The 18,110-nt window shown below is 35.9% G+C and overlaps 1 protein-coding gene across 1 annotated transcript in view; it reads right to left on the reverse strand.

Moving 5' to 3' along the window:
• Positions 1 to 18,110, reverse strand: part of ADAM18 (ADAM metallopeptidase domain 18) — a 271,792-nt gene that overhangs the window by 13,501 nt on the left and 240,181 nt on the right. The window contains exons 35-36 of the mRNA XM_041751041.1: positions 7,100 to 7,218; positions 6,212 to 6,225 (exon numbers count right to left, since the gene is read on the reverse strand). Coding sequence (XP_041606975.1) covers positions 6,212 to 6,225; positions 7,100 to 7,218 — 133 coding nt within the window. The remainder of the gene's footprint in view (positions 1 to 6,211; positions 6,226 to 7,099; positions 7,219 to 18,110) is intronic.

Consider the following 18,110-nt stretch of genomic DNA (forward strand, 5'->3'; position numbering starts at 1 on the left):
CTATGTCATTGCAAAAGGCAAGATTCCATTCTTTTATATGGCTAAATAAAATTCCATTATATTTATATAAATACATATAGATGGACACTTAGGTTGCTTTCATTATCTTGACTATTATAAATAATGCTGAAATAAACAAAATTGCATACATATTTTTGAATTATTGTTTTCACTTTCTTTGGGTAAATACCCAGAAGTGAAATTATTGGATCCTATGGTATTCCTATTTTCAAATTTTTGAGTACCTTTCATACTGTTTCCCACAGTGGTGTACCAAGTTACATTTCCACCAACAGTGCACAAAAGTTCCTTAATCGTACTGTATCTTTTCCTATCACAATAGTGTGAAACTAGAAATTAATAACAGAATGAAAGATGGAAATAACCTAATTTTATACCTCATAGAACGAAGGAAAGAAACAACAACTAAGCTCAAAGTTAGTAAAAGGAAATAACCAACATCAAAGAAGAAGTAAATGAAATAGAGGCTAGAAAAATAACAGAAAAAAATCAATGAAACTAAGACCTGACTTTTTAAAAAATACTAAAAAACCCAAGTCTTTAACTATACTAACTCAAGAAAACAGAAAAAGAAATCAAATGAAATCAGAAATAAAAGAGGAGCTATACAACCAGATACCACATAAATACAAAGAATTGTGAGAGAGTACTATCACAGAAATACAAATAATTATGAGAGACTACTATCAATAATTATAGCCAACAAAAACTAAAAGACAACCTACAGAATGGGAGAAGATATTTGCAAATGACATATCAGATAAAGGGCTAGTTTCCAAAATCTATAACGAACTTATTAAACTCAACACCAAAGAAACAAACAATCCAATCATGAAATGGGCAAAAGACATGAAGAGAAATCTCACAGAGGAAGACATGGACATGGCCAACATGCACATGAGAAAATGCTCTGCATCACTTGCCATCAGGGAAATACAAATCAAAACCACAATGAGATACCACCTCACACCAGTGAGAATGGGGAAAATTAACAAGGCAGGAAACAACAAATGTTGGAGAGGATGCGGAGAAAAGGGAACCCTCTTACACTGTTGGTGGGAATGTGAACTGGTGCAGCCACTCTGGAAAACTGTGTGGAGGTTCCTCAAAGAGTTAAAAATAGACCTGCCCTACGACCCAGCAATTGCACTGTTGGGGATTTACCCCAAAGATTCAGATGCAATGAAACGTCGGGACACCTGCACCCCGATGTTTCTATCAGCAATGGCCACAATAGCCAAACTGTGGAAGGAGCCTCGGTGTCCATCGAAAGATGAATGGATAAAGAAGATGTGGTTTATGTATACAATGGAATATTACTCAGCAATTAGAAACGACAAATACCCACCATTTGCTTCAACGTGGATGGAACTGGAGGGTATTATGCTGAGTGAAATAAGTCAATCGGAGAAGGACAAACAGTGTATGTTCTCATTCATTTGGGGAATATGAATAATAGTGAAAGGGAATATAAAGGAAGGGAAAAGAAATGTTGGGAAATATCAGGAAGGGAGACAGAACATAAAGACTCCTAACTCGGGGAAACGAACTAGGGGTGGTGGAAGAGGAGGAGGGCGGGTGTTGGAGGGGAATGGGTGACGGGCACTGAGGTGGACACTTGACGGGATGAGCACTGGGTGTTTTTCTGTATGTTGGTAAATTGAACACCAATAAAAATTAATTAAAAAAATAATAATTATAGCCAACAAACTGGATAACCTAGATGCAATGGATAAATCCCTATTAACATGTAATCAAGACTGAAACATGAAAAAGTAGAAAATATGAACAAACCAATAAGAGTATGGAGATGAATCAGTAATCAAAAACTCCCAAAACAGAAAATCGCCAAACGAGATTGCTTCACTGGTGAATGCTAACAAACATTTAAAGAAAGATAAACACCAATATTTCTCAAACACCTCCCACAATTGTAGAGAAGACACTCTCAAACTCATCCTACAAAAGCAGCATTACCCTGATACCAAAGTCAGAAAAAGATACCACAAGAAAAGAAAATTACAGATATCTGTCATAAATATAGATGCACAAAATCTTAACAAAATATTACCAAACCAAATTTAATAGCATATTAAAAAGATAATTCATCATGAGAATGTGGGATTTTATCTGAGATGCAAGAATTATTCAACATACATAAATCAATAAATGTGAAACCACATAAATTTAATGAAAGATATAAAAATACAAATCCTATCATCTCAATAAATGCACAAAAAACACTTGACAAAATACAGAAGCTTTTCATTATAAAACTCTCAACAAATTTACAAATTTATTATGATACCTTATCATAATAAAGATCATATACAAGTCCACAGATAATGCTAAAATTTTGAAAGACTTTCACCTGAGATGAAAAATAAGACAAAACTGTCACTCTGTTCAACATAGTACTGGAACTCCCATTTACAGTAATAAGATAAAGATATAAACACCCAAATCAGTAAGAAAGGAGAAAAACTGTCTTCACCGATAATAATATGGTCCTGTATATAGAAAATACTAACGACGCTACTAAAAAATTGTATCTACCAAACAAATTCAATGAAGTTGTCAAGTAGTAAATCAATGTCCAATAGACAGTTGTGTTTCTATACATATACAATAAAATATCTGAAGAAAAATATAATTCCATTCACAATAACATAAAGAAATTTAAATTATTGAGGCATAAACTTAATCAATGAGATGAAAGATCTATACACTGAAAACGACAAAACTTTGATGAAAGAAATTGAAGAAGACAATATCAAATGGAAATGTGTCCCATGTTCATTGATGGAAATAATCAATATTGTTAAAATGTCCATACTACTCAAAGCCATCCATAGGTTTAGTGGAATCCCTATCAAAGTTCCAAAGGCATATCACAGAAATAGAAAATTCTAAAGTTTGTATGGAGTCACAAAAGGCCCTGAAGAGCCAAAATGATCCAGAAAAAGAAGACCAGAACTTGAAGTGTCACACTTTCTGATTTCAAACTGTACTACAAAGCTATAGTAATCCAAACAGTATGGTAATGGCATAAAAATAGATATGTAAACCAATGAAACAGAATTGAGTGCCCAGAAATAAACTCCTGCATATATCATCAAGTAATATTTGACAAAAGACCCAAGTAGTCTCCTCAACAAATCGTGAAGGGGAAAACTGGACAACTACTTATAAATAAATAAATAATAAACAAACAATAAATAAGGAAATTTTACTACTCTCATGATGTCCATTGCTATATCTTTCAGCTCACTAATCTCTTCTGCTTAATCTAAACTGCTGTGGAATCCTGTAGTGTATTTTTCATTTCAGTTGTATTCTTCAGCTTGATGACATATGTTTGTTACTTTCTTATGCTGTCTTTTTTGGAGTTCTCGTTGTATTTATCCATTCTTTTCCCATTTGGTGAGCATCTTAATGAGTATTTATTAATTATCTTTATAATTATATAATTATAATTAATCTTTATAATTATCTTTATATCTTAAGATATTTTTCTGAAAGTTTATCTTGTTTAATTTGGAATGTATTTCTCTTTTCCTTATTTTGTGTTTATTTCTGTGTTTTAGGCAAAACATCTACCTCTCAGTCTTGAAGGAGTGACCTTGTAGATGATAATTATTCTCATTCGAATCTTGTTCTAACTCTTGATTATTTCTTGAACTTTTTTGATTTTCTAAACTGCATATTTATTCTCAATAGTCCCTTGTTGTTTAGTGTGTGCCACGACCTGTTGTGATCCAAAGGGAGGAATCTCATTTAACACTTAGTTTCAGGCTGCTTGAATGCCAGACCCTCAGTCATCGGCTTTTAATATATATAAATATATGCAGTCCTGTGAGGCCATAATCATAACCTCTGCTGGTGTTGAGACCAGGAGATCTAAAGCTATCCCCTGGGGGCTGCATGGCTGTCAGACCTTTTCTAGGAAGTGTTCTTGAGCTCTAGTGAAGCCAAAGGTGTGCACAAGGATGGTGTCTCCCTGACTACATTTTCTGGGAGTACCTCCTTAGCCTCTACATTTGTGGGAAACTTAAAGACTGTCCCTCAAGCCTAAACTCCAGGCTACCTAAATAGGCCTCTCCATAGGAAGACTACGGTTGTGTTTCAGTCTGCTGTCTGTGCACTATCCTATTGATGGTGGTGTGTCAAAAACTCTTTCTTTCTGATTGTTATGGTTCCATGGAGTTCTGGAATGCCTGCATTCTTGCCCACCAGGTTAGATCAAATGGTATCTCCTCTGTGGATTGTGTGCAACCATTCACTTTAACAAGGCAACTAGAGAGTGCATGGGGAGGAACATGCTTACCAGCTTCAGAAAAACATCAGGAAAAATGTCCTGATTACACAAGCCCCTGAGCTTCAGCAATGCAGCAGGAGAGTGCCTTATCTGTGTATGTGCTGGCTCTTCCTCTCATGAATAATTTTTTGTAGCATGTAATGCTATCTGATAGCATTTTACCTATACTATACCTTCTTTTAAAATTAAAACTCTGCTTTATGAACTAAGTTTAACTAATATTCTAAATTCTATGCTGTCATTTCAACAATCTTCATAGCACCTTGACCAGGAGTAGATTCTATTTCAGCAAACCATTTTCTTTACTCATCCATAAGGAGCAACTCCTCAATAGTTAGTTTTATAATGAGATTGCAGTAATACAGTCACATCTTCAGGTACCACTTCTAATTTTCTTGTTATTTAACCACATCTGCAGTTACTTCCTCCACCAGACTTGAGCCACCAAAGTCATCTATGTAAGGATTGGAGTCAACTTGTTCCAAACTCCTGTTAATGTTGATATTTTCTCTTCCAGTGAATCACAAATGCTCTTAATTACATTTAAAATGGTGAATCCTTTCCAGAAGGTTTTCAATTTCATTTGCTCTATCAGAGGAATCACTATAGACTATCTATAGCTGCCATAAATTTATGAAATGGATTTCCTAAATAATAGGATTGAAAGTTAAAATTACTCCTTCATCCATGGGCTTTAGAATGATTTTTTTTTTTAGCAGGCATGAAATCAGCATTAATCTCATTGTACATCTCCATCAGAACTCTTAGGGTATCAGGCACATTGTTAATGACCAATGATATTTTGAAAAGCAACTATTTTTCTCAACAGCAGGCTTCCACAGTGGGCTTAAAATATTCAGTAAACCATGCTGTAAACAGATGTACTGTCACCCAGGCTTTTCTGTTCCATTTATAGAGGACATGCAGAGTAGATGCAGCATAATTCCTAAGGATTTTTTGGATTTTCAGAATGGTAAGTGAGCACTGGCTTCAACTCAATCACCAGCTGCATAAGTCTCTAATAGGAGAGACTCAGCCCACCCTTTGAAACTTTGAAGCCACGCACTGACTTTTCCTTTCTAGCTCTGAAACTCATAGACAGCATTTTCTTCCAATAGAAGACTGTTTTGTCTACATTGAAAATCGGTTGTTTAGTGTAGCCACATTCATTAGTTTTCTTAGCTAAATCTTCTGGCTAACTTGCTACAGTATCTACATCATCACTTGCTGCTTTCCTTTGCACTTTTATGTTATGGTGATAACTTCTTTTATTCAACATCATGAACCAACATCTTCTAGCTTCAAACTTTTCTTCTTCAGCTTCCTCAAACCTCTTGGCATTTGAAGAATTGAAGAAAATTAGAGCCTTGTTCTGGATTGGACATTGCCTGGCTTAAAGGAATGTTCTAGCTGGTTTGATCTATCCAGACTACTAAAACTTTCTCCATTTCAGCAGTAACACTATTTTGCTTTCTTATTATTTGTATGTTTATGGATTAGCACTTTTAATTTTCTTCAAAAACTTTGCATTCTCATCTTGGCTAACTAGTGCAAGCAGCCTAGCTTTTGCCTGTCTTGGCTTTCGGTATGTCTTCCTCACTAAGCTTACTCATTTGGAACTTTTGAGTTAAAGTCAGAAACTTGTGACTTTTTTTTCCCTTGTACACTTAGAGGTCATTGTGGGGTTATTAACTGGACTAATTTCAATATTGTTGTGTATTAGGGAATATGGAGGCACAAGAAGAGAGATAAGAGGGATAGTTTATTGGTATAGCAGTCAGAGCACATCTATTATTTATTCATTAAGTTCATCATCTTATTTCTTGCTTTGACATTAATTAAAACCTGAGGACTGTTTCTGATGTATTAAACTAAGTTGATGAAAACTAAGTATCTGAGAAAATCTCATTACAAATATTGTGTAATATTAATTTAATTAAAGCCACTATTCAAGGTGACTCTCTCTTTTTTTTAAATAAATTTATTTTTTATTGGTGTTCAATTTGTCAACATACAGAATAACACCCAGTGCTCATCCGGTCAAGTGCCCACCTCAGTGCCCGCCACCCAGTCACCTCCACTCCCCAACCCCCTCCCCTTCCACCACCCCTAGTTCGTTTCCTAGAGTTAGGAGTCTTTCATGTTCTGTCTCCCTTTCTGATATCTCCCACTTATTTTTTCTCCTTTACCCTTTATTACCTTTCACTATTTTTTATATTCCCCAAATGAATGAGACCATATAATGTTTGTACTTCTCCGATTCACTCAGCATAATACCCTCCAGTTCCATCCACGTCGAAGCAAATGGTGGATATTTGTCGTTTCTAATGGCTGAGTAATATTCCATTGTATACATAAACCACATCTTCTTTATTCATTCATATTTTGATGGACACCGAGGCTCCTTCCACAGTTTGGCTATTGTGGACATTGCTGCTATAAACATCGGGGTGCAGGTGTCCCGGCGTTTCATTGCATCTGTATCTTTGGGGTAATTCCCTAGCAGTGCAATTGCTGGGTCATAGGGCAGATCTATTTTTAGCTCTTTGAGGAACCTCCACACAGTTTTCCAGAGTGGCTGCACCAGTTCACATTCCCACCAACAGTGTAAGAGGGTTCCCTTTTCTCCACATTAAGGTAACTCTCTTAATTATTCAGGTGATCATGAAAGATTTGACTGAGCGTTATAGTCCTTTAAGTATTTCATAAAACTGCATGTACAAAAAAAAAATGCATGTACTTTAAAAGTGTCATTTCTACTCACCAGATTTCTTAACATTTCCATCATCAATACTTCCCCCTGGTGAGCCAATCTGGAATTCACAATATGGAGGCCTATAGCCAGGAAAGCAATGACAGTTACCCAAATTATTACATATCTGAAACAAACAAAAAAGCCATATAATTACTATAAATTATGTTAGTTTTTGTACCTTATGTATATGTTCAAAAGAATAAAATCACTATTTTTCTAAGTTTCTTTTTTTTTTTTTAAATTAATTTTTTTAATTTTTATTTTTATTTATTTATGATAGTCACATAGAGAGAGAGAGAGAGAGAGGCAGAGACACAGGCAGAGGGAGAAGCAGGCTCCATGCACCAGGAGCCCGACGTGGGACTCGATCCTGGGTCTCCAGGATCGCGCCCTGGGCCAAAGGCAGGCGCTAAACCACTGCGCCACCCAGGGATCCCTTTTTCTAAGTTTCTAAATACTGTATGAGAAACAGGTTAGAAAAAGTAGTGAAAATTTTAACATAATAGCTAATGAGAAAAATCACTACCTACATGATAGTATACTTATGACCTCCATATGTGGACCATTTTTGATAAATATTTTACCCTTCCCCAATCATTTTTAAACACAGGATTCAATAAATTATGGCCATTGTATTCACAGAAGAGAGTACAACATTGGATGAATTTAGAATTTTTCAAAAATATCTCATTTAGTTATTTTGTGAACATTTGCTATCACCACTTCTGGATTTTCTACTCCTACACTTTAATTTCTATAGAAAATATTGTAATAATATTGCCCTCAATTGACTTGGACACTTTATTTTTTTTTAAGATTATATTTATTTATTTATTCATAAGAGGCACAGACAGAGAGGCAGAGACATAGACAGAAGAAGAAGCAGGCTCCCTACAGGGAGCCTGATGTGGGACTCAATCCCAGGACCTGGGATCACGCCCTCAGCTGAAGGGAGATGGTCAACCACTGAGCCACCCAGGCACCCCTGGAAACTTTAATTTCTTATCCTAATGCCCTTTTTAAAATGTTACTTTAGTGATCAGCTATTTGTATTTCATTTTTAAGTGAACACATTTTCCAAAATAAAATAGATGTAAAAAATATTTAAAATGAATAATAAAATAAAACTTTATGATAAACTTGCAATTCTACATGTTTACACCTATGGTGTTTACATGTTATTCTGCTTTTACATTTAATAGTTGAGTATTAATTTTCATTTTAAAGTAAATTAGGTAGGGCAGCCCAGGCGGCTCAGCAGTTTAGCGCTGCCTTCAGCCCAGGGTGTGATCCTGGAGACCCAGGATTGAGTCCCACATCAGGCTCCCTGCATGGAGCCTGCTTCTCCCTCTGCCTGTGTCTCTGCCTCTCTCTTTCTCTGTGTTTCTTATGAATAAATAAATAAAATCTTTAAAAACAAATTTAAAAAAATAAAGTAAATTAGATAAATAAAATTTTGTAAAATTCAAACAGTTTAGTTTGCATAAAACTAAGAGTTCTCACCCACTAATTAAGTTCCACTCACCATCACTAAAAAAAATTTTCTGTGCTTCCTTCCTACTACTGTATCGCTCTCTATTTCTCTCCTTCAGTTTTGTTAATATTTCCTTTATATATTTAGATGTTTGGAATTCAGGTGCATGTCTATTCTAATTTTTATATCGTCTTGATGAATTGAGTCTTTTTTTCATTATATAGTGACCTTCCTGTCTTTGTTGACAATTTTTTACTTAAAGTGTATATTTTCTTTGATATAAGTATAGTCACACTATTGCCTTTTGGTTACCATTTGCATGGAAAATCTTTCCTATTCCTTCATGTTCAGCCTAAGTGTGTCCTTAAAAGTATAGTAAATCACTGTAGGCAGTATATCATTTGATGTTGTTTTTTTAATAAAAATTAAATTAATTTATGTTTAAAGTAATTATGGATTTGTAACGATTTACTATTGCCTTTGTTTTTCTCATTTTCTGGTGGTTTTTTTTTAAAGATTTTATTTATTTATTCATGAGAGACACACAGAGAGAGGAAGAGACATAGGCAGAGGGAGAAGCAGGACCCCTGTGAGGAGCACCATAAGAGACACTATCCCAGGACCTGGGATCCTGACCTGAGCAGAAGGAAGATGCTCATTCCCTGAGCCACCTAGGAGTCCCTCTGGTGGTTTCTTTGTTCTGTTTTTCCTCTTTCTGTTCTCCTTTGTGATTTGATTTTTTAAAAATCAAATCACTTTTATGCTTTGATTACTTTCTCTTTCTCTTTGGTGTGCCTAATATAGGCTTTTTATTTGTGGCTATCACGAGGCTCACACAAAATGTTTTATAGATATAACAGTCTATCTTAAGCTGATGACAACCCAACTTTGAGCTTATACAAATATTCTACACTTTAATTACTCCTCCTCCCACATTTTGTGTAACTAATGCCACGATTTCCATCATTTTGTATGGTGTACCCATTAACACATTTTTGTACCTAGTTAATTTTAAAGCTTTAGTTCCTTAATTATTATACCAGGGTTTAAAGTAATTTACATGCTAACATTAAAATATTAGAGTATCATGAATTTGAATATATTTTAATTTTTACAGTGATTTTATGCTTTAATGTGTTTTCATGTTGTTAGTATCTTTTTTTTTAATCTTGAAGAACACCCTTTTGCGTTTCAGAAGAGAAAATATATGAAGAAATAATTACTGAAAACTTCCCAAATTCAATGAGTAACATGAATATAAACATCTGGAAGCCCACAAACTTTAAGATGAACTCAGACTCACACTGTTACATAGTATAATCAAACTTTAAAAGCCTTTAGCCAAAGGCTTTTAAATTTATTATTTTATTTTTAAAATATTTTTTAAATTGAAGATTATTTATTTATTTATTTGTTATTTTTTTATTTATTTATTCATGAAAGACACACAGAGAGAGAGGCAGAGACATAGGCAGAGGGAGAAGCAGGCTCCATGAAGAAAGCCTGATGTGGGACTCAATCCCAGGATTCCAGGATCATGCCAAGCCAAAGGCAGATGCTCAACCACTGAGCCACCCAGGCATCTCTAGGCTTTTAAGTTTAGAGAGAATTTAGAAAGCAGCGATAGAAGTAACTTGTCACAAACAGGGAAGCCTGGGTGGCTCAGTGGTTGAGCATTTGGCTCAGGTCATGATCCCAGGGACCTGGGATCAAGTCCCACATCTGGATCCCCACAGGGAGCCTGCTTCTCTCTCTGCCTGCCTCCGCTTCTCTCTCTGTCTTTCATGGATAAAGAATACCTAAAAAGCAAAAAACAAAACAAAAAACCACCAAAACAAAAAACTTGTCACATACAAGGGATCTTAAGTAAGATTATCAGCAGCTTTCTTATGAGAAAATTTGGAAATCAGCAGGCAAAATGGCTGACATACTTAAAGTGCTAATAGAAAAATAAGAGAAAAAACAAAACACCTGTCAACCAAGAATGGTATATTTGGCAAAACTGTTCTTCAAATGTAAGGAAGAGGGATCCCTGGGTGGCGCAGCGGTTCGGTGTCTGCCTTTGGCCCAGGGCGCGATCCTGGAGACCCTGGATCGAATCCCACGTCAGGCTCTCTGCATGGAGCCTGCTTCTCCCTCTGCCTGTGTCTCTGCCTCTCTCTCTCTCTGTGACTATCATAAATAAATAATAATAAAAAAATTAAAAAAAAAAACAAATGTAAGGAAGAAATTAAGTAATTCCCAAAGAAACAAAAACTAAGGGAATTCATTATTACTAGAGCTCCCCTGTAAATAACAGTAAAAGAGTCTCTGGCAGAGTGACTTGAAAGGACAGTATATTCTAACTTAAAGCTATATGAGGAAGTAAAGATCTCAATAAAGATAAATTCATAAGCATTTTTAAAAGCTAAAGTTACAATTATAACTCTACTCTTTATTTTCTACATGATAAGAAACTAATAAATTTTAAAAATATTAGTATAAAAGCTAGTATTATTGTAACCTTTGTAACTCCATATTTTGTTTTTATGTAACTTTAGGAGAAGAATGTCTGACATTAACTTGCAAGGACCAGACCTCTGTATAATCTAGCAAGCAGGAAATGTCATCCCTTGATGGATATAAATGGACTATTTCTGTAGGACTACAAACTATACTAAAAGACAAAAAGTATAATTTGAAGAGATAGAACAAGGTGCAGATCAGACAGATGGCAGAGATGTTGGTATTATGAGACCAGAGGTCTAAAACAACCATGGTTAATGTGCTAAGGGAAAGTAGACAATGTAAAAGAATAGATGGGTAATGTAAGCAAAGAGATAGAAACTCTAAAAAAAATATTTAAAATGCCAGAAATCAAAATCAGTATGGAATAAATGAATTCCTTTGACGGACTCATCTGTATACAACCAAAGAAATAATTAGTGAGCTTGAGGAAACATCAATAGAAAATGCCATAACTGGAATCAAAGAACAAAAAATAATCAAAAAGTTATAACAGAATATCCAAGAAGGGTGGTACAATTAAAAAATACTTAACATGCATGTCATGGGAATACCAAAAGGAGAAAAAAGAAAGGAACAGAAAAATATTTGAAGCAGCATTTCCAAAAATTAATGACAGATACAAAACCTTATAATGAGAAACTTCAGAGAATACCAAGGAGGGTAAATATTTCAAAAATGCATGTACAATTAACATATTCAAACCAGAAAATAGAAAGGGAAGAAAATATCTTGAAAGAAGTAACAAATAATAATTTTATCTGTAGAAGAGCACTGGTGAGAATTACATGGGACTTCTCTTCAGAAATCAGGGAAGTAAGAAGAGAATGGAGTGAAATATTTAAAATATTGAAAGAAAAACAAATATCCACCTTGAATGTATATCCATTAAAATTATTATTCAAAAGAGAAGGAGAAATAAAAGCTTTCTCAAACTTTCAAAAAATTTTTCACGAGTAGATCTGCTCTGCAAGAAATGCTTCAATTAAGGCTGATATAGAGACTCATACATACATAAAGAAAAAAAGAGTAAAAGAGAAGGAATAAAGGAAGGTAAAATAAAATCTTTTATTTTTCTTATTCTTAATTGATGTAAGAAATAATAGTTTGATCAAAATAATGGCAACATTGTATTTGGTGATTATAGCTTATAGGTAAGAAAAATGAATTACAGAAATATAAGTCATGAGAGTGAGAGATTGGGAATACTCTGTTACAAAGTACCCATAAAAATTTCTAAGTATAGTTGATTTACTGATAGAAAAGTAAAAATTGAATCCTATAAAATGCTGAATTCAAAACAGAAAAGACAGAAAAAGAATGGAAGATAAAATATAAATGAAAACCAAGAGCAACTAATAGAAAACTGTATCAAAGAAGGTAGATATCAATCTAATTATATCAATAATTACTTTTTTGTTGTTGTTCAGTGACTTTTTATTCTTCAAAATGTAACTTAAGGCAATACAGTCTCATGATCCACAAAGCTTAGGAACATTCACCACTGCTTTCACACAACTAAAATTTGATCTGTAACTTAATGTCAATAAATGTTGGCCTTTCTTTATTGGATCTCTCTGCCATCTATAACCTGAGTCTCTTTAAAAATTACAGTTTATGTATACAATGGAATATTACTCAGCAATTAGAAACGACAAATACCCACCATTTGCTTCAACGTGGATGGAACTGGAGGGTATTATGCTGAGTGAAATAAGTCAATCGGAGAAGGACAAACAGTGTATGTTCTCATTCATTTGGGGAATATGAATAATAGTGAAAGGGAATATAAAGGAAGGGAAAAGAAATGTTGGGAAATATCAGGAAGGGAGACAGAACATAAAGACTCCTAACTCTGGGAAACGAACTAGGGGTGGTGGAAGGGGAGGAGGGCGGGTGTTGGAGGGGAATGGGTGACGGGCACTGAGATGGACACTTGACGGGATGAGCACTGGGTGTTTTTCTGTATGTTGGTAAATTAAACACCAATAAAAAAAAAAAATAAAAAAAAAAAAAAAAAAAAAAAAAAAATTACAGTTAAGTTATAAGCCAAAATTTCCGGAAGGCAGTAATAAGCATTACTGGGGAGAGAGAGGGTCTTAAGGTGAACTTTATCCATGGAAAGGTCCTTAATTGTCATACTTTTTTGTTAATTTTTTGGTGTTTTCCTCTTTATTGATGTTCCTCCTGCCTTCCTCCCTTGCTCTCTTGCCTTCCCAATTTCAGTCCCTTCCATTTATACCCAAAAAAGGAGATAATGAAAAGGAAGGGATTGTTGGGGTTCTGAGTCACTTGGGTAGTTAGAAAGCAAAACAATCACTGGATGTAAGAAAGACTGATAAGAAGTCTAATGTAGAGGTGCCTGCCTAATGAGCCACTGCAAGCAGTACCAGCATAGGAGTTTATCTCTATTTACAGTCCCCAAACTCTAGTTCAGATTACTCAGGATGCCCAAGATTCATCTTCTGGACGCCCCCACCAAAGATGATCAGGGAAGAGGCCTGGGAACTTGTATTTTGGACAAACGCTCCAGCTGGTTCTGATCCATGCACCAGAGTTTCAAATGAAAAATGTTTATAACATTTTGATATAAATATCTGGTATTTATGTCAAAACTTATATTTCATTCCCTGGTGATGGAGGTTCAGAAAAGGTATTCTTTAAAACTGAAATGACTGACCATATTATCAAAGAGGCAGCCTTAGGATATTGGTGAACAGTCTTAGTTCACCCAAATTTATCTAAAGATAACAAATACCAAGTCTTTTTAATAATTTTCAGTGCTTTATTAAAATAGGAATATTATACCTGGTTTGTTTATTTAGAGAGAAATGAAGATTTATTGGTCAATGAGAACTATCTGAATTCTGATTGTCAAGAGAATTTTCCCTTCTGTTTATAGAACTGTGAGTGGTCCAGTTACACCAGTGATTCTAAAGCATGGGCAGTTTTGCTCCCAGGAAGCATTTGGCAAATGTCTGGAAATACTTTTGTCACAACTGTAAAGGGAAAGGTGCTACTGGAATACTGCTAAACATCCTACAATAAACAACAATGCTCCCTCCTTGCCACAAAGAATTATCCTGATCAACAGTGTCAAGGTTGAAGAACCCTGGCTTGCACTACACTGTTTAGTACCATCAATGCCCTGTGGCCATCAGAGGGCATCACATATTAAAGAAAAAAGAAAGGGCAGTTAAACACATAAATATTTTTTAAAACAAAGGCTATTTCCTAAAAGTACCACAGCTCTCAACATATGAGAAAGACTTGGCAATATTCCATAAGCCATCTTTAAATTATAAATTGGACTAAAATCTGTCATACCAATATATTTTTATCTGACACAGTGGTTTAATCTCTCATCTTAGGAATCAAATAAGGATATATTTTTATTTTTATTTAAGATTATTTATTTATTTATTCATTAGAGACACACACAGAGAGAGAGGCAGAGACACAGGCAGAGGGAGAAGCAGGCTCCATGCAGGGAGCCCGACATGGGACTTGATCCCGGGACTGCAGGATCATGCCCTCGGCTGAAGGCAGCACTAAACTGCTAGGCCACTGTGGCTACCCCAAATAAGGATATTTAAAAAGAACAAAATACAAATGTTATGGACTGAATTGTATCTCCCAAAATTCATATATTGAGGCCCTAACGCCAATGTGTTTGGAGATAGGACCTTTAGGGCAGTAATAAACTGAGATGGTAGGGATGGGATGGAGCCTAACTCAATAAAGCTCATGCTATTAGAAGAGGAAAAGACACCAGACACTGAACTCTGTGCTTGAAAGAAAAGGTCTTGGGAGGATGCAGGGAGAAGGTGGCTGTCTGCAATCCAACAAGAGGCCTCATCAGAAATCAAATTTCCTAGACCCTTGATCTTGGACTTCTTGCCTCCAGAACTGTGAGGGAATAAACTTCTATAGTGGAAACCACTCAGTCTTTGGTATTTTGTTATGTCAGTCCAAGCAGATTAATCCATCTACAGAGATTTTATTTCAAATGACCTGAGGTATGAGCCAGCACCTGCCAAAGTCTGGTGGAACAGGAGTAGTAACAAAGGATGTCATGGGTTTTCAATAATCTTGCAGAAACATCATGAGGATCTCTGAGTTTTTAGATATCAACACACTTTTACTACAAGACCTCAGCTGGTGCTCTACCTCCTGAAGTAAGGATTCTAAGAGCTCTGTTTCTTGTGTTAAAGATGTCTTCTGACCCATTAGTGTTAGCTTATTCTTCAGCTGTGTGTTTAACCATGCAATCATCATCTACACTGCATTCTTAATTTCCCAAACACACTCGTCTTTTGGTTTTGAACAGCTTCTACATTTTGTTCTACTTCTTGAACTAAGCTGATCAGTTCCATGAGATGGCAATGAAGTATTTTGCCTACCTCTTCATTTACTTTAGTAAAATGCTGTTCATAAATTTCTGCAAAAGTTTTAAAGGTTAAGTCCACCATGCATTCCTCCCCAAATGCATGTGGATGACAAACACATTTCTTACAAGTCCAGCAAAATACACTAAATTTTTAATGATGATTTTCACATTTGTCCTTTTCATTTTCTTTATGTTGGGTGAGACTGCAGAGTTGAAGAGTATCAAGCTGCTGTGTTACTTCTTCTGCCCAACGACAGTTTGCTAGTTCTCCTATCTGGAGTGCAGCCTGGCAATGAGGACATTGAGCCCTCTGCTCTGTCAGAGTGTGTCTGATACAGCTGAAACAACAAAGCTTAGAGCAATGAGAACACAGGCATGCATCCCAGAATTTCACCATACAAATGAAACATCAGAAAACTTCAGCAATGCCCTCCACGTTCTGTCCATCCATTGCTTCCTGCTCTTTGAGCAGCCCTCAGTGACCTTCAGGGTCTGTGGTCTGAACTCTTGGGTACCAGCCCAAGGTCGCCAGGTCAAATTGCCAAGGAGAAAGCCTGGCATCCACGTCATGGGGTTCCAGCGACTGCCCCACCTGCTCATCCCATCTAGTCAAGTTTGGTGCCGGCTACCACCACTTTGCCATATTTATCTGTGTACCCACCCTAGGGTGCTGTGGGAGGGCAGGCAGTGACCACAGCACCTTCCTCACCACTAAGTGACCACTAACAACCCCGAGGCAGCCTGTACCATGTGAAGCTAGCAGATAGGCCTATGGAACTGCTGCTAGGGCATGGCGGTGCTGGTCTCCAGCAAAGAAGGTGCTTCAGAGGATTCACAAATGCCAAAGGTGTTTCAGGGCAGCTGAAAGTGCAGTGGCAAGGGTTCAGTAATTACTTTTAAAAGCAATAGTCTAAATACCATTTTTAAAAGAGATTTTCAGAGTGGATAAATAAACAAGAATGTTATCTACCAAAAATGCACTTTAAGTATAAAGTCACAGGTAGACTAAAAGTCGGAGATGGTGAAAGATTTACCATGGTAACACTAATCAAAGAGAAAATTTTCAGAGCTGAAGAGGGCATTACATAAGGAAAAAGAAGGTATAAAAATCCAAAGTTCCATAAAAATGCAACTAAGAACAAGGGGTCAAGTTTATGAGGCAGAACCTGAAATAACTGTAGGAGTAAAGGATAAATTCACTGTTTCAGTTGGAGATTCTAACACATCTCTGTTTATAATTGACAAATCCTGCAGGCAGAAAATCAGTAAGTACATACTTGGCCAAACTGGTACAATCAACTTGATCTGATTGACTTTTGGAGAATATTTATCCCAGCAAGAAAATATACATTGTTCTTAAGCTCACATGGAATTTTCACCAAGATAAACCATATGCTTGGCCATAAAACCCTCCTTAATAAATTAAAAAGAATAGCCATCATAAGTATACTCTCAAACCAAGAAGGAATGATGGAATTAAACTAAAGATCAATAAGAGAAATATTACTGGAAAACTCCAAAATGTGTTATGATTAAGCAATACTTCTAAATGACATTTTGAACAAGAAAGTGTCAAAGAAATTTAGAAAAAAGGGATCCCTGGGTGGCGCAGCGGTTTAGCGCCTGCCTTTGGCCCAGGGCGTGATCCTGAAGACCCGGGATCGAATCCCACGTCAGGCTCCCGGTGCATGGAGCCTGCTTCTCCCTCTGCCTATGTCTCTGCCTCTCTCTCTCTCACTGTGTGCCTATCATAAATAAATAAAATAAAATAAAAATTAAAAAAAAAGAAATTTAGAAAAAAATTTAAACTAAATCAAAATGTAAATATAACATACAAAAATTTAGAAAAAGGAAGAGAACATTAAATCAAGTAATTAGAGTAGAAATAATAGAAAACTAAATTTTTAAAAAGATTTTATTTATTTGAGAGATAGGGAGAGTGGCAGAGATAGGGAGAGAGAGCAGGAGTGGGAAGGAGAGTGAGAAGCCAGCTGAGCAGGGAGCTCAATATGGGACTGATCCCAGAACCCTGGGATCATGACTTGAACTGAAGGCAAACACTTAAAGACTGAGCTACTCAGGTGCCCTCAGAAAGCTAGAAATTAATAGAGGAAATTAAAACCGAAGCTCATTCTTTAAAAAAAAAAATCAATAAAATTGATTAGTCCCTAGCCAGGTAAATTCAAGAAAATAGAGGAAAAAAAACCCAAATTATTAATATCATAAAAGGAAAAAGAACCACAATTATTTTATTTTATTTTTTTAGAACCACAATTATTTATCCATGAACATTAAAAAGATAAAGTAGGGGACACCTGAGTGGCTCAGTGGTTGAGCCTCTGCCTTTGGCTCAGGGCATGATCCCAGAGTCCTGGGATCGAGTCCCACATCAGGCTCCCTACATAAAGCCTGCTTCTCCCTCTGCCAGTGCATCTGCTTCTCTCTCTCTCTCTCTCTCTTCATTTCTCATGATTAAATAAATAAAATCTTGAAAAAAAAAAAAAGATAAAGTATGGGGAGGAGTTAAGATAATGGAGGAGTAGGAGACTTATTTTGTCTGGTCCCTGGAATTTAGCTAGATAGTTACCAAATCATTCTGAACACCTCAAAATTGGGGGGATAGCTAATAAAATAATTGCTGCAGTTC

This window comes from Vulpes lagopus, chromosome 4 (genome assembly GCF_018345385.1).
Source record: "Vulpes lagopus strain Blue_001 chromosome 4, ASM1834538v1, whole genome shotgun sequence".
Classification (NCBI taxonomy): Eukaryota; Metazoa; Chordata; class Mammalia; order Carnivora; family Canidae; genus Vulpes; species Vulpes lagopus.